Source organism: Musa acuminata, chromosome BXJ2-1, assembly GCF_036884655.1.
Source record: "Musa acuminata AAA Group cultivar baxijiao chromosome BXJ2-1, Cavendish_Baxijiao_AAA, whole genome shotgun sequence".
NCBI classification, from domain to species: Eukaryota; Viridiplantae; Streptophyta; class Magnoliopsida; order Zingiberales; family Musaceae; genus Musa; species Musa acuminata.
Window position 1 is genome coordinate 7,005,366 of NC_088338.1, and position 24,946 is coordinate 7,030,311.

General features: G+C 39.9%; 3 protein-coding genes across 5 annotated transcripts; 1 reads left to right on the forward strand and 2 right to left on the reverse strand.

Annotated features, from left to right (window-relative positions):
* On the reverse strand, positions 1-5,057 carry LOC135584453 (protein MONOCULM 1-like). Of its 2 annotated transcripts, XM_065092878.1 has the most exons (5): positions 4,843-5,057; positions 4,647-4,714; positions 4,394-4,518; positions 1,936-3,319; positions 1-545 (listed from the first exon to the last, which is right to left on the reverse strand). In XM_065092878.1, exons 3-5 carry the CDS (start codon positions 4,411-4,413, stop codon positions 402-404), a joined length of 1,548 nt encoding a protein of 515 aa, XP_064948950.1. In that variant the 5' UTR covers positions 4,414-4,518; positions 4,647-4,714; positions 4,843-5,057; the 3' UTR covers positions 1-401. The 2 variants fall into 2 exon arrangements, with proteins under 2 accessions (XP_064948950.1, XP_064948951.1); XM_065092879.1 differs by lacking the exon at positions 1-545 and having other exon boundaries at positions 1,293-3,319; positions 4,843-5,053.
* A 9,903-nt stretch (positions 5,058-14,960) lies between these two features.
* On the reverse strand, positions 14,961-23,241 carry LOC103995415 (protein ENDOSPERM DEFECTIVE 1-like). Of its 2 annotated transcripts, none has more exons than XM_009416003.3 (7): positions 21,941-23,241; positions 21,728-21,847; positions 20,980-21,096; positions 20,794-20,883; positions 20,174-20,281; positions 19,917-20,033; positions 14,961-15,719 (listed from the first exon to the last, which is right to left on the reverse strand). In XM_009416003.3, exons 1-6 carry the CDS (start codon positions 23,060-23,062, stop codon positions 19,977-19,979), a joined length of 1,614 nt encoding a protein of 537 aa, XP_009414278.2. In that variant the 5' UTR covers positions 23,063-23,241; the 3' UTR covers positions 14,961-15,719; positions 19,917-19,976. The 2 variants fall into 2 exon arrangements, with proteins under 2 accessions (XP_009414278.2, XP_064948952.1); XM_065092880.1 differs by lacking the exon at positions 14,961-15,719 and adding an exon at positions 18,527-19,829.
* Positions 17,672-19,920, forward strand: LOC135598685 (aspartyl protease family protein At5g10770-like). The gene is made up of 2 exons (XM_065092881.1): positions 17,672-17,861; positions 18,558-19,920. Exons 1-2 carry the CDS (start codon positions 17,723-17,725, stop codon positions 19,811-19,813), a joined length of 1,395 nt encoding a protein of 464 aa, XP_064948953.1. The 5' UTR covers positions 17,672-17,722; the 3' UTR covers positions 19,814-19,920.
* Positions 23,242-24,946: the final 1,705 nt, after the last annotated feature.

Here is a 24,946-nt window from a genome sequence, read left to right on the forward strand (position 1 = left end):
ACAAAAGGAATGCTACTCTATTTTCTACTTGGAGAAAGGAACTCAGATGTGCAGTTCAGATCAGCAGATGATCTCACACATCTATCCTTCCTCAGCTTTCAATCATTAAGCAAACAAATGCAGAATCTCTTTGACAGATTCTGCTCGATGACGTATCACATTCCACCCTCTATCATTGCAGTAAATGCAATTTGTACCATTCTACCTGCTTGCTTCACCAACACTCATACAAATGGACAGCACATGCAAATGATACATAGCAAGCATTGTGTGCAGTGGAGACAGTGTTAAGTACTCTGCATTAACAACGATCCACACACAAACCTCTCCATATGGAAGTTGATATCATCGACTGCAGTTGCTCTGAATGGCAAGACAGAAGTGGGTCTCCTTCCGCTGTGTCATATCTTTTCTGCAGGTGTCATGTCATGGATGCAAGGCAAAGCAGAAGAACACAAGGGATACCAACCAACCTGCTTCGATTCACTCTCTCCTTTGTTCCAGTGGCTCTTGGGATTGGATCGAAATGATAGGAGTGTCATACGCTAATGCAGAAGCAGGGAAAAAGGAATTAGATCAAGAGATGCAAAAGCACACATTTGTCACAACCACACTAGTGTTGTTTCACAAAAAAGAAAAGCATAAAGCCAACTTATCATCATGTCTAAGACAGAGGGTTCAAACGATTGACCTGGTGGCGCTGATGCTAGAAATGAAAGTATGAGTGCTGTTTCATCAATCGGATGATTCTAATCTTAGCCTGCTCCTGTATGTTACACAGATTTACTGGAAGGTGGGGGAAACATTGATGGCTGAGCTAGGAAACCAGGTTGCAGGATCCCAAGGGAGGGAGGAGGCAAGAGTTGCCATAGAAAGCTTGGGTTTGAGCAAACCCATAAGCTTGTTTGAGGGGACATGAGGCAGGATCTAAGGTTGTAGGAACGCAGGAATGAGTCCCAAGAGACAATAGTCTGGGACAGCAGCACAGGAAACAAGAACTAAACACCCCTTGCAGGAGGCAGAAGACAGAAGCAACAACTATTCTGAACACAAAAGTGGGTGGCCTTTTGCAGCATAGAAGGGTCTTCTACTTCATGATCACTCTCATATCCCCATAGAATTAGATTGTAGTTAGTGGTGGTAAATCAAACATGCTCGATAATGAAATAATGCAACCATGTCATGCAAGCATGCAGGCAACAATGAAATAATGCGAGTGTGGGTGAGTCATCTGTGAGCATAAAATATGCAAAAGAAACACACCACACCAGCACAATGCCTGTGACTTCCCCTCTCATGGCAGGAAACAATTCTATAACCCAAAGGGGGCAATCCATTGCAGGACTACAAGAAGCACTATGATCATCATACATTATAATAAAATAAAAAAATGTGAGGGAGATTATAATGGTGCAACAACCTTGGATATAGTTTATAAGCATAAGCAACACAGGGAAAAGGAAGAGCCTCAAGGAAAAGGGATGTGGGGCTTTGCCTTGGGAAGGAAGAAGGGTACAAGGAGAGAGAGGGAGAGGGAGAGGGAGAGAGAGAGAGGAATGGTGAGGGTTATAACCATTTCTTTTGGCTCACAGCTTCCGAAATCCCATGCAACGTGCACCACCTCCACATTCTCCTCCTTCCAATAGACAGGAGCAGAAACTAGGGTTAGGGTTCCTAGCCAAGATGATATAGGAGTATATGCTAACCTATATTACCTGCACTGCACTTCCCCTCCCTCTTCTCCAACTCAGGTCTTACAATTAAGAACAAAAACCCTACTTAGATCCACAGACAACAGGAACGAGGGAGAGGGAAAGAGAGAGCTAATTGAGTAGGTTATGAGCACTTTGGTATGGTAGGGTTGTTGCACTAGTGCCAAGAAGAGACGGAGAAGAGGGACTTCTTCTGCCACCCCAAGAAGAAGGAATCCCTCACCATCTGCAGCTGATACCCTTCGGATGGGTAGTGCAGGCGGAGCAGGAGGCGGGCCTGCGACAGCGCGAAGGGGCTGAGGGGCAGATTGGTGAATCCGGCGCGGCGCATCAGAGCCTCCCACCACTCGAACCGCTCGTGCCGCTCCCTCCTCCCATCGCCCTCGCGGCTGACGACGTCCTCGATCTCTTTGCTGAGCCACACCTGCTCCACCGCCACCCGCTCCCGGCTGGTCGGTGGCAGCGTCGCCTCCAGCGACTCGAACACAGCCGTGTAGTAGTCCAGTGCCTCCGTGAACCTCTGCAGGAAGATGGGCGAGTTGTGGCTTGCCTCCCTCTCGGCCACCGTCACCACCGCCGGGTTCATCGCTCGAACAGCTTGAAGAAATGCCCGTAGGTCATGGGAGCCGTCACTGCCGCCGCCATCTTTCAGTAGCTTGTGCAAGAACAGCACGCAGTTCACCGCGAGGATCTCGCCCGGGTGGAGTTGGAAGGAAGAAGAGGTCAGGTCGGCACTGGTGCTAGAGAGAGGGTTGCTGGAGGTGGAGGGGAGGAGGAGGGGATGGAACTGAAAGTGTAGGTTCAAGGAATCGGCGAAGGTCTGAAGCCGATCGCCAGTGCGGCGGAGGACTTCGAGGTTGCTCCCGGTGCCGGTGACGCGAATGGAAGGGGGATCTTTGGGGTCGGAGCGCTCCGCTATAGCTTGGAGCAGGGGCGGCCATTGCAGCCCGTGGGAAGTGTCGAAATCGAGGATGTGGACCTGGCGGCGGCCATCGACCGCCTCAAGGATGGCCTGGTTGGCGGTAAGGTGCGCGAACCGGAGGAAGGGGGTGATCTGGTTGAAGGAGAGGTAGGACGACTGGAGGGCCTCCGGGGACGCAGCGTCGACGACTGGGGGGAGGAGACGCTCGACGCGGAGGGAGAGGGCGCGGGCGAATTGGTGGACGAGGCGGTCGGTGGAGTCGCCATAGGGAGAGGCAGTGGCCAAGAGGAGAGAGGCAGTGCGTTGCGCCGCGGGGAGGTCGCCGCGGTGGGCGAGCTCGGCGCAGCTGAGCAGGAGCTGGCGCGCGTGGGCGGAGGGAGAGATCTGGCCATGCTGGGGGTTGGGGTGGAGGGGATTGGAGTGGCGGTGGTGTTCTTGATCGCCCTCTTCATGGGACTTGAGTGAACTGAGCATATCTAAGGCCTCCTCAGCAGGCGGTGGGAGGAGGGGGAGGAGGAGCGGGAGGCGTGAGAGGTAGAGGAGAAGTACCTGATGGAGTGTGGAGGAGAGGAGAGCAGCGGCAGTGGCAGTAGCAGTTGCGGAGAGAGAGAGATTGGTGGGCTTGGCATCGCTCTGCTTTAAAAGGACATCTGCGAAGGCAGCAGCTTCCTTGACAGGACATGATCTGCAAAGAAAACACAGATGTGGGGAGTGATAGTTGTAGTAGTTTAGTGGTAGTAGTAATAGTAGTCGTAGGAGATAGATTGAAGTAGGGAGTGGCAGCTGCTCTGTGCTGTCTCACTGTTTCACCAAGCCCCATCTCTCTCTCTCTCTCTCTCTCTAAGTGTGGGGTAATGTGGCAGGGGTGGGGGAAAGGTCATGCTCTTCTTGTCTTCTTTTACATGGACTTGGGCGGATTGAGATGGGGGCAGATTTGTTGTCAGCTTAGGAATGATGAAGGGATTAAATGAGGAGAGTAGGAATCTAAAACATTCTAAAGGTTGGGTGGGGGACTGCCACGATAAGGACTAAAATAAACAAGATGAAGGCACCAAAGAAGAGAGAGAGAGAGAGAGAGAGAGAGGGGTTGATGATGATGGGTGTGTGTGTGTGTGCATGGAAAGTAGGAGGTCTAACTTGAAGAGTCGAAGCACTAAAAGATGCTCTTAGATCATGAATGAGAACAAGGGGAGGGGGAGCATGCAGCATTCGCTAACAGTATCAAGAGTTCTTTCTCCCTCTATTATCTCTCTCTCTGTGTTTGTGATTTCTTGCGGCTCTCTCACTTATTGTGGATCTTGGACACGCAAAGCTTTTAATGGAGGAATAGATATCACACACAACCAACTCCAACCATCTCTTGTTTTGTCTCCTTGTGGGATCTCCATCGATGGCTGCCGCATAGCTTCTTTGCAGCCCCTCTCTTGCAGTCAGTACAATGTAAGACTGTTGCAACAAGCAATATCCTCCACATCTATCCATCTCCCTCCCTTGTAATCTAATCCTCTCTCTCTCTCTCTCTCTGCATGTGATGTGTGTGTGTGTGTTCGCATACACTAGCAGAAAGGGCACACCTAAAGGTCCATCCTTCATGACTGCTACTCCCAGTGAGTTCTCACATCACAAGCAAACCAAGGCGGCATCTTGGTACCAACTCATTAGCAAACAAATGGTATATTGCAGGCCCAAGAGAGAGAGAGAGAGAGAGAGAGAGAGAGAGATCATATGACAAAATGGATGGAATGTTTCAGAATCAGACCCCCAGATAAGGCAATTCATCAACCTCTGCACATCATCATGAAGCCATCCTCTTAATCTTCACACTCATTAAGATGCCTCACTTGCCGCATGCAGACTCTCTTCCTTCTTCATCTTTTATCTTACCTGAATAATACGGCAAAGAAGATGAAAAAGGAGGAGGAAAAGATCTCTGTGAATCTAAATACTCTTAGAACAAAGAGGAGATAATTAAGGGCCCAGAAATAAAGAAGCAGAAGAAATCTTAATCTTACTGGTGGAAGCTGAAGAGCTCTCATCCCAACACAGAAAGAGAACCTGCAGCTCATCCCTTTGCCTTGAACTGCATCAGGAGTAGGAAGGGGAAAATGAGAAGCTAATGGGAACAAACAAATCCAAAGCAGAAAAAGAATACCCCATAAAACAAGCAAGCAAACAAACAAACACAACTTGTTCTTTGCTAAATTTTACCTCTGCTTGGGTGCACTGATCTGACATGCTTAAAAAGTCCACCTTTTCCTCTACTTTCGACTCTCTCTTTCTACAATATATAACCAGTACTCCTTCCTCACCCTACTTCCTCCAGCATCCATTCCTTCTCTCAGCTCCCCACACCTTTGCCCCCACCCATGCCAAAACCTCAGATCAGCAAAGGATATTGTGCCAAAGAATTATATAATAGTTCCAGAGAGAGAGAGAGAGAGAGAGAGAGGGGTTGTAGTTTTGAGTGGAGTTCAAGGCAGGAAAAGGCAACACACTCAAGAACACATGGGGACCAAAGGATGGCACTCTATTACGAGAAGCCATGGGTGGAATTAGTTCCATGAAAAGAGAAGCACCAAAATATACGCAATAAAAAGAGCCCACTTGCTGTACTGTTCCCTCACTCTCTCATCTCGATCTCTAACATGGTAATGGTAACACCAGAGCAGAAGCACTTCAGTAGGACTGGTGAAGTGATATCAGCCTCCTCTTAGGGTTCTCTGATGCCATCTTCCTGAGTGCTACATAACCCATGCATGCAATCTTGCACCAAAAGAGAACAAAAGAGAAGTTGCAGGGTACTTTGCATTAACCATTAACCCTCCTGGTTGCAGAATACCAAGGAATTGAGTACTGATAATTCTGGTAAGTAAGTTTAGAGTGAGAGAAACAAGGAACAGATCACATCACAATCACTTGCGCTCAGATACATGATCAACGTTATTACTTGGAAGGCCTCATCCGTGCTCTCCTAAGGTTCTTAGGAGTTGAAAGGTGATCAGAGTGACAGTCCTCTTAGGGTTCTTAGGATTCATCTATGAGATGCTTCTTCCTGTGAGAGCTCTTCTTACATATATTCATCGGCGTATGTCACATTTCTCTCTCTCTCTCACACACACATATATATATATATATTTATATAGTCCACACGATCGGTACAATGTAGGCAGAAGGAGGTGACAACCGATTGATTGTTGTCGCCATGTAGTGTAATTATTAGGGTTAGTGTTCTGACATCCTCCTTTTCTTCATCTTGTTCCTCACACTCCTTGTCTGCTTATGGTCTTCGAGGGTTTGCGCCATGCATGTTCCCCACTGCCTTCCTCACCTAACTCCGCTTGCCAAACCAGCAAAGTCAAACCATTTTGGGGAATCGAAGATGACAAGAAGCGAAAACAAGGCAGCAGCTAATTCCCATTACAATATCATCAATTACATGCAAACATTCTTACTCTGTTATATATGGAGTGCAGTATGACTTTCTATCCTCCTCTCCTTTAGCATGCAAAATTAATGCTTCCTATATACATTGAATAATTCGATATGAATTTTTTTCTTTTTATTCAGATTGTTCTTTTGTCTTCACCATGTAATGTTTTTGGACTTGCAACAAAAAACACTTGGAAAGCACATGATGAAGAAAAACGAATTAAAATGGAGAATTTTTACAAACACATGAGGTCAGATTTGGCGGTCTTGTTAATTTAGATCATAAGAGCAAATTGGAACCTTTTGCTTTGCTATAAATCACAGTATGGAACATGCAGATGTTCAGAAGAATTGAAACAATTATTAATAGGTAAACAAATTTTATCATATATTATAAATAAAATTTATATATTCTTAATCGACTAACCTAACTAAGAATGAATTTTTACATAGGGTCCACATAATTGGCATTTGTTGTGTGATGATCTACCATCATCGTTGCCCCTGCCACTATTACCTCTTCTTCTTTTCTCTCATTTTTCTTCTTTTATAAAATATTAGTATATATCAATGTACCATATATCAGTATATCTGATCGATACGTATCGATCTAGAAGATCATTCAGACGGATCTAGTATCTAAAATGATAAACCTTGGTATTAACTCTTAAAAATAAATAAATATTAAAAATTTTTGACTATTCATAATGAGGTCTTGAGTTCAATCTAATCTTGACAACTTACTTTGTGAGGGGAAAAAAAAAAGAAAACGATATCCGCGTGTCATCTTAGATCTTGTCCATACTCTCGCATCAAATATTAATCCAAATAAATAAAGAAATACTTCATAGGGAAAGAATAAAAAAAAAAAGAAAATTCTTGAAAGGAAAGGAACAAACAAAAGAAATAAGAAAGAGGAAACATTAGAGTGGCTTTCAGGATTCTTTCTTCATTGCCATGGGAGCTAGAGCTAAATGCTCTCTCGAACCACAATAAGATCCTCATCCTACTAAAGAGACAGTAATATATTCGCCTTCCACTAAATGACAAGCCCTTGGGAGTTCATGTGTCTCTCTCCTAAGGGATGCTAGACTTCTTCTCCATGGCTAGGCTTCATCTTAAAGTTCTCTTCCCATCTTGTCTGCTTTACTCGGATACCGGTCATATATCCCATTAATGAATGAAAAAGAGTTGATTAAAGATATGCAACTCCACGAGAATCCATTCTCCCCTACTCATACATCTACGATGTCAACTCTAGAAATTCTCTTTATCATCATCTATATGATGAGGTTCTATTCGATCCTTCGTCCAAGGTGGAAGATCTGATTCTTTTTACAATAGAAGAAGTTTATCACAATCCAAGGTTAGATATTTTATCATTTAAAATAAATAAAAGAGACACGAATAATTCACCGAAGGCATCTTTCTTCAATGTCAAAGCGTGTCGATAATAGCTGCATCAGTTCATTCTTTTTTCTCTTAAAAATAAATATTTTTATTAGATCCTTAAAGATCTACAAAAGGATTTTTGAAGGTCAAACTGTAAAATAAAGACTAATTCAGGATGAAAGGTATCTAACTATCTATCTTTACTAGGCAATGGGTTGCTTGATTGCATTGATGAAAGCAATGAAGAATTGTGTGGGCTGTCAACTGATATAAAAGAGCTTTGATGTCAGTTATTAGTATTTGAATTCACCATGGGGGTGTCAAGTCTTTGGTTAACATGTCACACAAGGAGTCAGATTCAATTTGCATTACCAAGAGCCTGTGTGTTCTTGTAGCTTGAAGGTCAAGCTTGATCGCCAATGCTTCATAGTGGATTGGTGATCTATTTTATAAATAATTTTTATCCCACCATTTTACAAAAGTCATTCTGGTCACAGTTCTGCAATGAAATAAAAACATCAGTGTTTAACTTAACCCAACTAAGGATAATTTATTTTATTTGATCCATATGAAATTATTCATTCTATTACCCTCGGGATAGGTGGATCTAGCATAATGGCTAAAAAAGGCAACTAGCCATTATGCTAGATCCTTGATATAGTGGATAGTTTTCCTGTAAATAGAGATAAATTTTGTACATTTCAGACAACTCAAAGTTGGTTTGTAATGATAGACTGAATTAACTTGTCAAAATCAAGAGAGGATCCCGCTGCTTGCCAATCACCCATATTCTTATATTCTTTGAGGAGAAATTAGGTTGGAAAATTTTGAAACCATTTATTCCTAACTTGAATTGAGTAGAGACATTCGAAAAACAAGTGTGAAATAATTTCAAGGGTATTGTAATATAATGGGAAAATAGTGTGGTTGCATTTGTAGCCGGTGGGGTCTATCATAAATATCATAAATATAGACAATCACTTTTGGAGCAATTTCCAACAAAATAAGTAGATTTTAGGAGCAATACAAAATTTTCATAAAGTGTGTCAGCCATACCAATTTAAATCTATAGCATAATTTCTTTGTTTTAGAAAATAATAAGTATATTTAGCTATAGCCTTACATTACATATGAGCAATCCAAATCTATAAATCATACAAATGAGTAATTTTAATAGAGTTAATATGAGCAATCAATTCCTGATCGAACCTTTCTGATAACAATTGGGTGTCCCAGTTACCGGATCAGATAAAAGAGTTCATACTAATAACCTCTGATAAAATCGAGATATAAAAAAAAATAGTTTTTAAGACAATTATAAATAAAAAATCTAAGGATAATGGAAAACGGTCCCTTTAAGATAAATAATGAGATGCAAGCTTAGTTTTAATTTTGTGAAAAATATCATCGTATGCATGAGGTGGGGGATGCTTGGGGGCAATAGATGCACTAAGATATTTAAAGGAGAAGCATCGTTCCTTGAAATCTAAAATAAATATATTTTAAATCTCTTATGCCCCAAGATAAATCTAGGGAAGTAAATTTCTGATTTGGATAAATTGATGCATTGGTTGGTGAGCAACTTATAAGCAAGAATTTTTCTTAACTTTAAAATATAAAAAGATGTTGCCATCTATATGATATGGCTAATGCTACGATTAGGACCAAACTTAAGAGGAGAAGATGCTTAGAATAAATAACTTGAGCAAAGAGCTAAGTTCAATTTTGCACAACCATGATATATGGATAAAGAGATAGCGAGTTCCTTATCTAGTGCCATGTTGACTAGTGAAAGGCAAGAAAATATGTCTTGAGACAAGCAAAAGTTGAAGATTAAGAAACACAAGCTTTTATTCGGTTTTGAAATTCATATGAAAAATTCAGAATAAAAGGGAACACAAAGAATAATAGACCAAGCAAGGTGATAAAAAACTTTTCAAAGTCAATTTTAACCATGACCGAAGGATTTTTGTTCTTTGAGGAGTAAATGGTATGAGTAATCTCCTACGCAATTATAATGTTATCATAGATACTTCGATTAGGAAGAAAGGTTGGCTAATAGAGACTAATCTGAAGATAAGGTTTAATGTGATTATAAAGAACCTTAGCTAAAATATGATAGCTAATATTGGATAAAGCAATAGGCTGATAATAAGCAACCATAGTTGGGTTTTTAATATTAGGGGTAAAATTGAAGAAGGTTTTGGTTCAACTATGAGGGATAAAAATATGTTGGTGGAATCATTTAAAAATATTAAAGAGGGAGGGGGCAATGACGTCTCAATATGCTAAGTAGAGCTCACAAATAAAGCTATTAGGGCTAAGGCGTTTTTTCAACCCTAAGGATCTACAGAGTAAATCTCATCTATAGTGAATAGTTTGATTACATATGAGTCATCATAGTGAGAGCTAGGAGAGAAGGCATGGAGGGTGGAACAAAATTGAGGTGTAGGAAGGAGATTGCCATAAATCAATATAATGCTAATGAAAAAGGGAGTTGATATTGTTAGTGTCTAGAATCAACTCCTGATTAGGTTCAAAATACCTATAATAAAATTATGAAAATATTTAATTTTACGATTATGATCATTAATCCAAGAATATTTCATTTTGGCCCACCACTTAATATTGATTTGCTTAATAAGGACAAGCTGAAAGTTATATAGAGAATTAACCATAAAAGATTAGAATTAGAGGAGGTACTCTTCAATTTAAGATTCAAAAGTCATGACAGTGTTACGAAGAGTCTCTAAGTTACTCCAAATTACGAAGAGAGCATTTGTTATAATACAAAAAATCACCTCTCAACTTACAAAGGTTCATATGGAAATGTGCAAGATGGTTAGTGTCATCTAAGGGTGGGTCCAATTGGATTTAACCAAATTAATTATTTTATATTATTTAAATTAAAAATTTTGAAATTAAAAAGAATAAGTAATAATAATATCTATATATTTTATATGAAACTTGAGCGAAACATGATATGTTATAAAAAGGTGGTAAACAGAATAGTCATTAAACAACTGAAGCTAGAAATGATTAGCCAAACCCCTCTCAAGACGAACAAAGATGCATGCATGGCTCTTTTGGTTATTACACCAAGTGTACTTAGGGCCAAATAAATCCAAGTTTATTAAACCATAATATTTATAAAATCTTGGAAAGTTCCAATAGATAAGTTAGCTCGGAAAGGATGACCATCAAATTTGTCAAACCCATGTAAAATGTAATTGAAGTTGTCTAAAATACACTAAGGAATATCAAAAAAGTTAAGCTCTGAAAGATTATTCAAGAGATTATTTAAAAAAAACTTTGAGTTACTATGATAGATGCCAATAAGAAGCTAAAATCGATCGTTTTACAATTGAAAAACATGAATGAACTGCAATTGTGTAAATATCACTTGTACTTCTATTAATTGAATTCCAAGCAAGGAGAATACTCCCTAAAGTGCCTATGATCGGTTGCACGACATCTCTCCAATTCCTACTGAAATTATGAATTATTCTATTGGATTGCTCCTCCAAAGTATGAGTTTCCTACAAAAAGATTAGTACAGATCTATGCATTCTAAAGGCATATGAGAGGAAATATTTAACCGTTTTACTTCATGTGTCTCTATAATTCTATAATACAAAGATCATAATTCTTTATTAAGGGGAATAGAAATTAATTTATTTACCAAACAAATAATAGCATATAGTAGTGTATCTTCAGATATAGAGGGAGCTAAATCATTGATCCCATGCTCCAAAAAGTCATACAAGAGGTTAGAATCATTAACATGGTGAACAACGTTCGAATGGTTCATCATGTCGAGGGAGGTAACATATCATATTGATCTTTTGCATTACATGGTTGGCTATGTCTTGCGCTTTAAGTGAATTGTCAATCGTTGAGTCTCCTATCGAAGGAATAGATGAAAGAAGTGTCAGTAGCATAGAGGGGTTTGGGTGAAGAATAGATGAGTTTGAGTGGAATATCACATGTACAGATGAGGGATTTAAAGTTGGCAGTCGTTCAACATTCATGTGATTTGTTTCTATGTGCACGATATTCTTAGTGTGATTTGGTTTTATGTCTAAAGGCTTAGATGAAGCAGTGGCAACTAAGATAGGATAAATTGGATTTTGGTGAAGAATCAGATCCATAATCATATTGGGATTAGCTAACTCGTCTCCTTTCATTAAAACCATAGCTTATCTATCGAAGCCATAGCCATGTTCTCTAAATCACAACTGGTAGCAAAATTATTCGTAAAAGATATGGGATATTTGATAGTGAAATTATGAACCAAATCACGACTGATAGTAGGATTAGTGACAACAGGTACAGGATTATTGACAATGAGATTATGAATCAAATAACTAATTTATGGATTTTCAATCATTAAAATATGAGTGACAGTAGAATCTTGGGATTATTATTGGCAACGACACTAAACAAGAAAACAAATGATGTTTTGGAATCATTCGTAGTTGTTATAGATGAATTAATATGTGAGGGATTAGAGGTAAGATAGCTATTAGATTTAACATAATCATTACTCATAAGAGTGTTTATGGAAGGAGAAGCGCATGACGGCATTAGGAGGGTGTTAGAATCCTTCGTTAAATTTTCCTTCATGTGAATGACACGTGTTGAACTGCTCGGTTGAGGCTTCATCATCATTGTCACCGATAGGTCCTCCGATGCTTCCATTAGTACTCTTCTATGATGAGATCAACACTAACTCTCACTTATGGGTCGAATATGAAATTACCATTCATTGTCTCACCAGTTGAATACAATTGAGTCTCCTATACCTGGGTAGTAAGAGCTACATCCAAATATTCTGATGACATGATTAAGGTGGTAGAGGAAGAATTTAGCTTGATAGCATAGGCATTAGTTCGATGTCCTAATCGACTATAATGATAACAAAGGGAAGGAATATTTTCATAAGAGATAATTTGAAATAAATCATCGTGAAGTTCACCGATCTAGATTTCTTATTTAGAGGTTAGGTGATACCAATCTCAATACAAACATAAGTGAAACAACTATACTCAATTTTGAGAAAATGAGGATTGATCATAATGGGACAATCTAATAGAAAAGTAATTTGGAATAGAGACTCTTCATTCCAATACTCTAAGGGCGAAGGTGAACCCAGATGGAAGCAATGTCAATTCGAGTGGTCATTGGTTGAAGTTGGGATACCAATAGATAAATTAAAGTACATCACCATGGAGATGCTAGGGTCCTTTAGTGAGGACCTAAACAATATCGGCCTCTATGTGAAAACAAAAGAGAAAAAAAAAAATCAAATTCTAGATTCAAGACCAAGGGGGGATTAGTTAGTGCTATAGTCTAGGAATAACATATTTGAAGATAATAAGAGAGGGTGGACGATAGAGAAAATTACCTATGAAACAAGAAGACCGGCAATGCCATACTTGGAAGTTTCTCTTCTTCGAATATAACCAAGTTAGTAGAAGAGGCTTTAATATACTTTAAGTGGGAGCGGTGTAGGAAGCATCCAATTTTTACAGGGGAGAATGAGAGAGAAGCAGATAGAACATATGCCCAAGAGGTGAGACGAGGAGAGACCCAAGCATTCTTCTTTGGATTCTTTCCGAGATCTAAAGATTTAGGTAGAACATCGAAGCGAAGGGGAACAGAGAGGTAGAGGGAGGTTAGGAGTATGATAAAGTATTCTCAGTTTAATTTGGTTGAGATCTAATTGATTTACTTTGGATATAATTGAAAGGACTTTGAATGAATAATTTGGTATTGATTTACAAAAAGTTTATGATACGATCCGTCGGACATGCAAATTGTGTGAGAGAGACATTTTTTGATTGACCTTTTATAGTCAATTTTTATTAGAGAAAATATCTCATGCAGAGAGCAAAATATTTTTTTAGCATTACTAATGTGTCCAACCGAATGCCTTGGTCTATTTGTGCTAGTTCAATCATCATATATCAAGCCCTAATTAATATAAGATAAATATTTCTCCTATCATATATATATATATATATATATATATATATATATATATATATATATATATATATATATATATATATATATATATATCGTAAAGCCTCAATTATTTGAGATCAAACGGCTACATAGATCTTTTATTATCATTAACCTCTATAAAAGTCATATTATTAGTTACTTAAGAGTATTTAAATATATATATATTTATAATTTTTAATATTTTTTATAAAAATTATATAAATACATCTATTTATCATATATTTTAATTTTTAAATATATATTTAAATATATATTTAGTTACATAGATCTTTTATATTTATAATTATTTCACGCTACCGGTCTCCCTAGCATATGTTCGTACCCAAGTAAATTTTTCTCATTTACAAGTTATACATGTTTATTAACAAATGATTTAAAAAAATTATAATAACTCCATATATTCATGCCAATATTTTCATCTCATCAATAACATACTGTTAAATAAACATTCAGATGATGGATCGATGAAGCTGTTGTAATAGAAATTATTAACCGATTTTAATCGCATATTCAAAGTATCATTTGATCCACGTAACACTTCATGATTCGTGTAGCTAATGATGCCTGTCTATCCATCTGCTACTTGGCAATCCATGCTACTACTGATCACCATATACATCCCACCAATAGGGGCAAAACAGCTATGAACACTCCTCCAACAGTGGATTAAAGCAGGTGTGCAACTCAAGAAGATTCCCTTATCCCCTGATCATGCATTAACAAAGTCAAGCTGCCTCATCTTTTCCTCCTCCAATTCCATTCCATATGGATTATTATTATTATATTGAGAGGCTAAGGTGCAATTGGTGGTTGCAAGGCTAGTCCAGTGAGGGAGCAGCATGCTTGAGACTGCCATGGATCTAAGTTGACTATGACAGCTGAAAGGGAAGGGTTGAAAGGAGGAGCTCGAAGTGACATGAGTGCCCATAACCTCCACTTTGGATTACATTAAGATCAGATTTAGTGTCGAGTGAGTGCATGCAGTATGTGGCATCCAAGTGGAGAAGATGGGTTTGGCTGTGGATGAAAGAATGGATGGGGATTCTTCTTCTCTTCAAATGTGATAATTCTTTCTCTCATGGAGGATTTAGAGCATGTACTTTCGTTAAGAAAATGATATTTAAGTTCAACAAGAATTTTATTTTTCAAAAATGATGTAAAATTTTATTCTATATGTGATCGTAAAAACAAATAAAATAAAAATAAATTGTATCGTGCTAGTATCAAGTAATATGTTTTTATAATATATATCTGTATCGAACGGTACAGTCAAGATTTGAATTTATGATATTTTCAATTTAAATTCAATAGCCATGGATTAGAGAAAATTTACCACACAACATCAAGAAGTTTGATAAAGAGAATATAAATTTGCATAGAATTAATTATACATTATGTGTATATCTCTTTCGTTAATATTCATTCAGAAATTATATTAATTATAATATTAAGATCCTCCATGTAGATCTTAGATTTCACGCGTACGAGAAAATATTTAAGAAAAATAAAACCTAGTGATTAGGGAAAAAAAAATTCGTCTCAATTGGTTAGCAGAAAGTATTTGAGATAGCAATAAAATTAAGATTACAATATTATCTAAAGTGACGAATTATGGTGAGCAATGTCCGACTATGGAACCTGAAATACACCATTGCGGCAGAAAGTTCTTCCCAAGTCTTGCACAGTACTGTGTTGAGCTAGAGACAGAAAGAAAGCCTTTGCACTTTGTAGAGCATCTTTGGCACACAACTCCAGTTGACAAGGATCATCAAAGATATGTCTTGGATTCATGTTAAATTGGAAAAGATTTGCTCAGCAATGAGATGACATGGATTCATCTTGGCACATACTATCTGAATAAGGCATAGTGGTTGGCAATGTTCAGTTTGGAACATGGAGCATACCATTGCAACAGAAAGGTTATTCCCAGAGTCTTGCAGACAGTATTGTATTGGACTGGAGAGAGACAGCCTTGGAACTTTGCAGATCATCTTGGCACACAACTCTAGTTGACAAAGATCAACGATGAGATGCCATGGGTTCATGTGAAATAGGAGAATTTAATTGCTCGGCAGTAGTAGATTGCTCTTCTTGATCTCATTAATTGGCAAAAAAATTTAAGCCTTTTGCACACAACCAAATCATATCAAGCCTGCTGATGAGAATAAGCTAATGTTCATCCAGAATTCTGATTTGCTCTAACCATTTTACAGCATCGATTTATTCGCCGAATCCTGCTTAGCAGAAATGATAAGATATATGATTAGATAAATGAATTGCAAAGAACAAGTCAGCAGATTCACAAATTGAGTAGTCACTTTTGGCACAGAGAATTGAACTGACCAAGAAAGAGCATAAATGAATAGTTGTTGCTGGTCATTCATGTCATGCATATTGTGGAATGAGCAGAAGGAACAGATAGAAACGGAGGGAAAGGGGGAAAATGGAACACATGCAAAAGTAAAAAATAACACTTTAATCAACATGGAGGTTTAAAAGCTTTGCTTGCTTCTATCTGATTGAACATTGCAGAGATCGATAAAAGATTACACCAAACACTAGCTCAGCCAGTGACAAAACACCTCTGATAAGAAGAAAGTTGTACACCACAAAATAGCAAAGCTTCACTCTTTGGAACAAAGAACAATTAGCTTATCACTCACACATGAACACATGCATATCATATGAATGAACAACTAGTGCAGGCCATAGTAAGATATGAAATAACGGAGGAGTTAGTGAAATCAATTAGTCTTTGCCTAGAAATGGATACAGATACATATTATATAAGATTTATAATGTTTTGGTTGCATAGTTTATGTATGCAATGAAAGATATGTCAGAAAAGAAAAAGAAATATAATTGAATATGGAAATAGTAGATAATCAGCACAGATTCATTCAATTATTGCATGTTTGAGTTTTCCATTGTGCATCTCTGCCTGACTAAACTCCACTGTTGTGCATCTGTCTTACTCAACTCCACTGGTAATGTCGCAGAGCTTGATATAGTTCAGCCATCATCAAGCAGCTGTGGTTGACACAAGTTCTGAGTTTAGATAAAGAGATTTAGCTCAAGCCTAATCAATATATTTCAGACCAAGTCACTGATGTGCTTAGTTCTGATCGATTTACTATTTTCAATTGCATCAACGATCAAGAGTGTAATCTAGTTTTGTGTAGTTTTGAGCTTGGGACAAGCTTAATCTTTAACCTATTTAAGCAACTGCATCAAGGTATGAATTGTGTTATTCCTAGAACAGTAAATCATCTCTTGTTTGGAAATCAGACTACCAGGTCCAACTGCAGTTACAGCTTTTGATGGAATGTTGATACATGGTGATTAACATGTGTATGATATATTCATATGATGCATTTAGGCATAATAAGAATGCTGGTGTCAGAGTTGGCTCCTGCAATTCCAAATCCTGCCTAATCAGTTCTGATATCAAGCAAATGATATGTTGATGAGCAGAACCATCTAGTTGCCTGCCTAAGTCTGTCTATCTTGAGCAGAATTCACAACCTGATAGTGCCCAAGTTCATATTATTATAATGATAGGATTAATGATGCTGACAGACATCAACTTAAGAAAAAGCCCACAGATGATTTCCACCACTATACCTTGTATTTGCTAATGCTAATGTGGAGAAAGAATCCAAGTGCATCTTTGCAGAATCACCAAACAAGAAGTTTTAGGTGGCACACAACCAAGCAAGATACTAATTTTGTCTATTAGTTGATCACCACCTAATCATCTAACAAGTTATGGTCTCTCTGTGACTACTTGAACCTGTAGCTAACATGCCATAAATCTTTTTTATTTTATTATAAATGCATCCTAACTTTAAGGATGAATATATATAACCAAGGAAGAAAGTACCTATACATGAAACATCTGACATGAAATCATCCTTCTTTTTTGTGCCATCAGCATGACATGAGGAAGACACCTTAGAAGATGATCTGGGTTGTCATCAAAGTGAAACCCACTCAAGTGTGCCTTCCATTTTGCATGCTCGGTGGATTCCACTATGTAAGTTGAATTGGACCACGTGTGGACCTGATAAGGTTTTAGTTCTTATCTGACTAGGACTCAATGCAACATGACATTGAGAGACCGAGAGACCAAGAAATTTCTTCAATTCTTCCATTACTTCAATAAACAACTGCACTACCATAAAGATTTCTTGTATATATAATCCCCCCTTGGCCTCCACCTCTGTACTCAGTAGCCATGGCTTCTCTTTCCTCTTCTATTCTTCCTACACTGATGGTTGTTCTTATGTGTTCCCATGTCAGGGGAGAACAAGGAAGCTATCACAAGATCAGTATTCATTCTTTATTGCCTAGCAAAGTGTGTTCATCATTCAAAGGTGTGACTGTTTCTCTTCTATGCTAATTTGGTGTGATATTAGATAGTACACAGTCATCAGAGCTCTCACAATTAATATAGGAGAGAAAGATGCAACCAAAGAAATATACACTAAATTGTCTAGATGAACTTTGCGTTGCCTATTATTCTAAAGTTCTAAATTTCTAATATCATGAAGATTGGTTTAGTTCATTCTGGTGCAGAAAAATTGCAAGATTATGTACAGAAAGTATGTTCTGTGTTACTTGTTCTACAGTTCTAATCTCCACTGCACTTTTACCTCTAAAAAGAACAAGGCTATTTAGGTCCTGAGATATCAATGAAAGATTCACCCAAAACCAGAGAAATATACAATGGGAATGAAAGTGACTTGCATGCAGTTTAGAAATATTAGAAGAAGGTGTGAATTCAGTGGATAATGCATCATTCATTTATGGTAGGATCCATGCCACTAACTGCAAACAAGATAAGATAGAATTCCACATGAATGAAAGGCCAAAAGCTAAGTGACTCTCTATGACGCTTGGTTGGATTCTTTTCATTTAAAACGAATTAGTATATATTTAGATCATAAACAAGCTTCATGATATATATATATATATATATATATATATATATATATATATATATATATATATCAATTAGAGGATACGAAGAACATGAAGATAAATAAGCTAACTTTGTATTCTGAACTCAGAGTCTGCAAACTTCAATTTTACGAGGTTGAAGGTAACTCACCGGCACGGACCATGCTCGCCGCTCCGCAGCCACCCGACGCCCCTCCCTGAGCAGATTCTAGATGAGGATCGATCCCGAGTCGATTCACTCCGCCGCCGGATCGCCGCCGCTGCTACCTCGGCCAAGTTGGACAGGCAGCGGGGGTCGCAGGTGGGATCGAAGATCCCAGTGCGGCCCGGCAGCTCTGTAAGTACCGGAAACTACGTCGTCACCGTCGGATTCGGCACCCCGAAGAGGGACCAAACCGTCATCTTCGACACCGGGAGCGACATCACATGGATCCAGTGCCAGCCATGCGTCACCTACTGCTACGAGCAGCAAGACCCGATCTTTAACCCATCTGCCTCCTCTACTTACGCCAACATCTCGTGCAGCTCCACCTACTGCTCCGATCTCGATATCTCCGGCTGCAGCTCGTCCGCCTGTCTCTACGGAGTGCAGTACGGCGATAACTCCTTCAGCATCGGCTTCTTTGCCCAGGACACGCTCACGTTGTCCCCCACCGACGTAATACCCAAGTTCCCGTTCGGGTGCGGCGAGAGGAACCGCGGGCTCTTCGGCAAGGCCGCAGGGCTGATGGGCCTCGGCCACGGTAAGCTGTCGCTGGTCACGCAGACGTACCAAAAATACGGTGGCGTCTTCGCCTACTGCCTGCCGCCGACGTCGAGCTCCACGGGCTACTTGACCTTCGGCACCGGCTACCCATCGTCAAAAGTCAAGTTCACGCCGATGGTGACGGACGCGAGCACGCCGACTTTCTACTACCTCAATCTGATGGCTATAAGCGTCGCCGGCCAGCGCCTCCCGATATCGGCGAAAGTGTTCAACGACGCCGGGACGATCATCGACTCCGGCACCGTCATCACACGGCTCCCGCCGACGGCGTACTCCGCGCTGCGGTCTGCGTTCCGGCAGGCCATGTCGAGCTACAAGAAGGCATCTGCGCTGTCCATACTGGACACGTGCTACGACTTCACAGGACACAGCACGGTGTCCATTCCGACGGTGGCGTTGCAGTTCGGCGGTGGCGTGACGATGGAGCTCGACTTGTCGGGGACACTCTACGTCGGGAGCCAGTCGCAGGTCTGCCTAGCCTTCGCCGCCAATGGCGATGACAGCGATGTGGGCATACTGGGGAACGTGCAGCAGAAGACCTTCAACGTAGTCTATGATGTCTCCAAGAAAAAGATTGGGTTCGGCCCAGGAGCCTGTTAGGTTGAAGCTACTTCACCTGTGGTTGGGAGATTGATCAATTACATGATTGATGATGAACAAACCAAATTAGCTATGAATAAGAATGTAAAGGCAGCAACTTTACTTCATCTGTGGTTTGGCTGTTGAATGGCAGTCTCACCGAGTCAGAAATTGCAAAGGTTGGCTATGTGTTGCTCTGCTTCGCTTGAATGAGTTGGGTTCTCAAGCAGCATTCCTTCACCTAAGAATAAGAAAAAGGAAAGAAATTGTTGCAGATATATTAGCATCAGACACAAAAGTGAAAGAAGAAGCTGATGCTGCAGCAAAGAGTAATCTCCTAAAGAGGAGGTGAAACAACAACTTCAAGTGAAGTTGCCAAACCTGCAAGTCATGTGCTTGCGACAAAAGATTTCGACATTCCTCGATCAGAGCTCTCTGAGTACTGATTACACTGGCCAGATCTGAGGCTGCATCATCAATATCTTCAGCCTGTTGTGGGACTACTCCATTGTTAGTAGAGGCTAGTAATGTAAAAGATTAGCATGGTAGAACATTGCAACTAAATAATTCATGGGCCATAAACTGCAAGAGATTTGAAATCTTTAGCTAAAACTGAAAGAGGACTGGTGCATATCTACTTGGTGATCCAATTTATCAATACTTATTTAAACTCACTATAGTAATCTAGTAAGCATAGTTCCTTTACAGAAATTTATAAAAGTACAAATTTGGCATTCAGGAAAAATCACATAGATTTCAATACTCATACAGAATGATATGAAGAAAAGAAAGATGGACGAAATGTGCATGGTAGTGATTGATTATATATTGTTTTGCCGAAGAACAAGCATGTTGCGATAACGAGAACAGTATACAGCAACTAGACTTGCGACAAAATTCCTTGTGTGGAAAGGACATTAATTTTTTGTAGATCAATTCACAACTCAAACAATTATATCTTTAAGTAATGTATTGTTATTTTGTGTGCGAAAAGACTTCACCTTTGGTAGAAATCTCGCAACACATGGAGTCAATGAGTCCACCATAAGTAATGCAGAGTCCAGAACTTCCTTGAGTTCTCTCATATCTACCTGCAAATAAGATCAAATAATAGGTCACGATCAACCAGAAAGGCAATGAAAAATATATCACATTTCTTGGAGTGATTAACCCAAAAGGTGTCGTACCCTCGCATTCCCAGTGACTGGAAGTCGAAGTGAAGCATCTTGAAGAGCCTTCGTTGCCCCTAAAACAGATCTTGAATGTTCGTCTTCAAGAATGGTCCACTCATCCAAATGCAGCATCTAAAATAAAGAAGAGTCATGATACTATAACACGTTTTATCGTATAACTATTTTTGTCTCAAGTACTAGCATATGATCATGAACATGATGTTGCATGCTTTGCTCTTAGCATAAAATGGATCCATAAATCATAAACTAAAGCTCTAGCTGAATTTATAGCTTACTAAGAATTATTTCATAAGATTCACTTAAAACCTGCCTAAAAAGAATAGAAAACAAATTTATCATCCTACCAGTGCTCCAATACAAGTATTTAAGACCACCATTATCACCATGGTGGAGACCTTAAATTTCAAGGTTTTCCTTGTGCTAGTAGCTTGATTTCCTTGAATGAGAGACAGTTAAAAGGAAATGTAAGAAGGAATGATGCAATTTTCAACAAAATTAGAGTGATGAGCCTGGAAAATCTGATGCCTAAGCAAGCAAGTCTCAGTGGAATTGGCGAGCAGCTATTGTATTTTCTATAAACTGAACTGAAATCTCAGGCCTACTGCAAAATTCTTGCCCATTCCAAGCAGAAAAGCAAATCTTAAGAGCAAAGAGATCATGGTAGATGAGAGAATTGAAATCCATGCATATATAGATACAGATGACGATATGAAGGTAGCATCGGTAGAAGAACAAATCTTACTTGATGATGGATGATGGACAATAAACTCTCTCTTCTTTTAATCTGTTCAAGCCGAATTCTCTTCTCTGTAACAGAGCTTTGAAGCTTTGCAATCCTCACCGAGAGCCCGTACAGTGATTTCTGAGAATAACTCAATACTGTTCAGTATCTGTTTTGTGATCAACGAGAAAGAAAAATCTAAGCATCACTGCAGCCTCCACCACACTCACTAACCTCAGCAGCAACCCTCCGAGGTTCCACTGCCCTCGGTGCTCTCGCATTGACAAATCTCCACTGAATGTAATGGTTGTCGAGTAGCCTAAGTACATGGGCATCCTCCTGCCAGCCCACCGCCTTCCTCCCTTTCTTCACCTCTGCGCCTGGCTTAGCACAAGGTGGTTGCGGCGGCCTCGACGAGAAGAGGGGCCTACTGACGGACCTGCTCAGATTGAGCACATGCTGCTGTTGACGACAGGAGATAGCCGAGCTCAGAGAGCGGAAGCAAAGCGAGGTGGTTGATGCTCTAAACGTAGGGTCCTCGGCGGCGCCTTGCCAGCCGGAACACGCATCTACTGCAGCAGGTCTGGCCGACAAGGTTGGCAAGGGATCGGCCTCCCGCATGGAGGACAGGATCTCGGCGCTCGACCTCGGTCTGCAAGACGCAGGGGGGAGGAGGGGCGGACTGTAGTAGAGGCCGCCCTGACTGCTGACGGTGCAAGTCTCCGGATCAGAAAAAGAATTCTCCGAGGAGGTTTCTTCCCACCTGTAGTCGCCGCTTCCATAAGCACGGCCGTGGCCCTCGGGAGGAAAGAGGCTCACCCGGGTGGGGGTGGGCGGCCGAGGGTTCGTCCTCGGAACGCCGGTGTTATTCACAACAACAGGGCGCGCCATCGGGGTTCCCGGCCTCGGCCTCCGACTCGATTCAGCAAGCCGCGGCGGCTGCTCTGCTACGTCATTACGGCTGTTGTCGGCGAATAATCGGACGACGGCTCTCTTCTTGAGAGTACCGGGAGGTTTGCTTTGGGCGGAGAAGGGGAGGGGGGTCTCCAAGCTGCGCCTGATGGATGCCAGGGGCTGGTTCTCGTCGGTCTCCTCGGGTGTATGGGGCTTCTGCTGCCGGTGCTTCTGGGGAAGGAGTGACAGGGACGAGGGAGGGGGGAATCCGTTCGAGGCGGCGAGGAGTTGTCGTTCGGAAGAAGAGGAATGGGAGGGGGACAAGTAGCGAGAGCCGACCTGCTTTACACGAGAGCGTCGGGGCCTCCTGTCGGTGGCCAGAGGGGTGGGGGCCGGTGCATTTGCCGCCGCCGACGATGGCGTAGGAGGTGGGATGGTCGAGGAACGGCGATCGGATTCCATGATCCGATTCCCGAGGTGGAACAAGGAACGGAAACCGAAGGGGGAAGAGAAGGAGGAGGAGAGGCGGAACAAGATCAAGAAGGGGGGAAGAACTAGCCGTCGGATGGAGGGGAGGCGGGGGCGACGGGCACGCAACGGCTAGTTTCCTGAGGGCGTTGATCCTGAGCAAATACCTTCCATACCCGTTTCCGCGTTACCCTTTCGGACCCCTGCCATCTTCTTAAAGGGGCCTGTGAGGGTCCCACAAGACTAATCTAGGGGGACGGCAGATTCGCCCCGGCAGTACGAAGCGACGCGATTATACAGCCGATTTGATTTGGTCATTTTACCGACCTTCCCCTAAACCAGTATTTTTCGTATGAATCCCTAAAAGCTGCTTCTCTCGTTCCTATACCATTGGAAAGGACTGATATAAATATAACATGAATATTATATACCTGTAAATTTTAAAATGTTAAGCATAAGTTATTATTTTTTATTGAGTGAAAATTTATATTCCTCACCTGCAAGTGAATCTTTTTCACTGCCATTAAATTAACTTTTTTAATTATTATAAATTTATCAAATGAGACTTTGAATCCTTACTTTCCTATAAGTGGGTCTCCTATACTGCTAAATTAGTTAAGCGGATTGGCATCCATGCATAAATATATTGGTGCTTTGAACCTTCTAGTACAAAAAATTTATTAGGTGGTATTTTGAAACTTTTATTTATCAAGTGAGATTTTGGTAAATGAATCTTATACATTACCACTATATTAATGTTTTAGTAATGTCTTGTGATCAATTCTCATCTTCACTTTTATCTTTTTGAAAAAAAAACTTATCTGTCATAAAATTCTAATAAACTATCATATCCATAATAATTCTATATTTAATATTTTGAAATTTTGAATTTAACTACTGATTTTTCAATACATGTGAGGAATCTTCAATATTGGAAGGACAAATATATCATATAACCAATGGAAAGGGCAAACTGAATTATATCAATTATAATTATAATTATATATGTATATATATATATATATATATATTCTCACTACATTGTGGATTGGTTCATTAGCCATTTGGTCAAACTCATGTTTTAATCCGATTAAGTCCTTTGGAATATTCTGTTGAGAATTGATTTATAATAATTATAGTAGTTATATAGGTAATTATCATGTTTTATAGATATGTTCTAAATAGTAATTCATGATCTAGGAGTTATAGGGATAGTGTCTATACTTAGCTCAATCATAGGTGATATGATGAGATAAGATAGTTACCACTAGGTCCTATAAATAGGGTCATAGCTCACGAAACAAGATAGAGTGTGTACGAATATCTTATAAGTATTCTAAGTTTTATCTCTTATTTAATGCTACTTTGGTTTTCTTGATTGAAAGTATTCTTTCTTAATTACATCATGGTATTATGTTTTTATCATTTCTTTGCTCCTTCATCCTCAACATTCATGGTATCATAGCTATGTTTTAATTTGAACTGAGCATTATGGCTTTCAATGATAATTTCATGTCTCAACCCCTTATTTCTATCTACTTGGGCAAATATTATGAATTTTAGAGTATCAAAATAAAAACTCTATTCAAGTCTCAGGATTTTTGAGACTTAATAAAGAATAGATATGCAGATCCAAATGAAGAAACCAAGTTGAGGGAGAATAAAAAGGATTCAAAGGTATTGTTCTTTATTGAACAAGTTGTACATAAGATAATATTCTAAAGAATTACAGTAGTGATAACCTCAAAGTAAACTTGGTTAATACTTCAAAATAAATTTCAAAGCTCATCGAGGATGATTATAGTAAAACTTTAAACTTTTCATCGTGAATTTAAAATTTTGTTCATGAAAAGCAATGAGTCGGTGCAAGATTTTCTT

What these genes read in the sequence shown, in the direction of transcription:
- LOC135584453 (XM_065092878.1), bottom strand. Translation starts at nt 4,413, where the DNA reads ATGAATTGCCTTATCTGGGG. An exon ending in ATGAATTGCCTTATCTGGGG is followed by an intron (nt 3,320 to 4,393) that starts GTCTGATTCTGA and finishes TTTTCTTTGCAG; the next exon opens with ATCATGTCCTGTCAAGGAAG. An exon ending in AAGGGTATCAGCTGCAGATG is followed by an intron (nt 546 to 1,935) that starts GTGAGGGATTCC and finishes CTTCTGCATTAG; the next exon opens with CGTATGACACTCCTATCATT.
- LOC135598685 (XM_065092881.1), top strand. Translation starts at nt 17,723, where the DNA reads ATGGCTTCTCTTTCCTCTTCTATTCTTCCTACACTGATGGTTGTTCTT. An exon ending in AGTGTGTTCATCATTCAAAG is followed by an intron (nt 17,862 to 18,557) that starts GTGTGACTGTTT and finishes TTCTGAACTCAG; the next exon opens with AGTCTGCAAACTTCAATTTT.
- LOC103995415 (XM_009416003.3), bottom strand. Translation starts at nt 23,062, where the DNA reads ATGGAATCCGATCGCCGTTCCTCGACCATCCCACCTCCTACGCCATCG. An exon ending in TGTCCATCATCCATCATCAA is followed by an intron (nt 21,097 to 21,727) that starts GTAAGATTTGTT and finishes TCTTTATTTTAG; the next exon opens with ATGCTGCATTTGGATGAGTG. An exon ending in CGCAAGCACATGACTTGCAG is followed by an intron (nt 20,034 to 20,173) that starts GTTTGGCAACTT and finishes TCTTATTCTTAG; the next exon opens with GTGAAGGAATGCTGCTTGAG.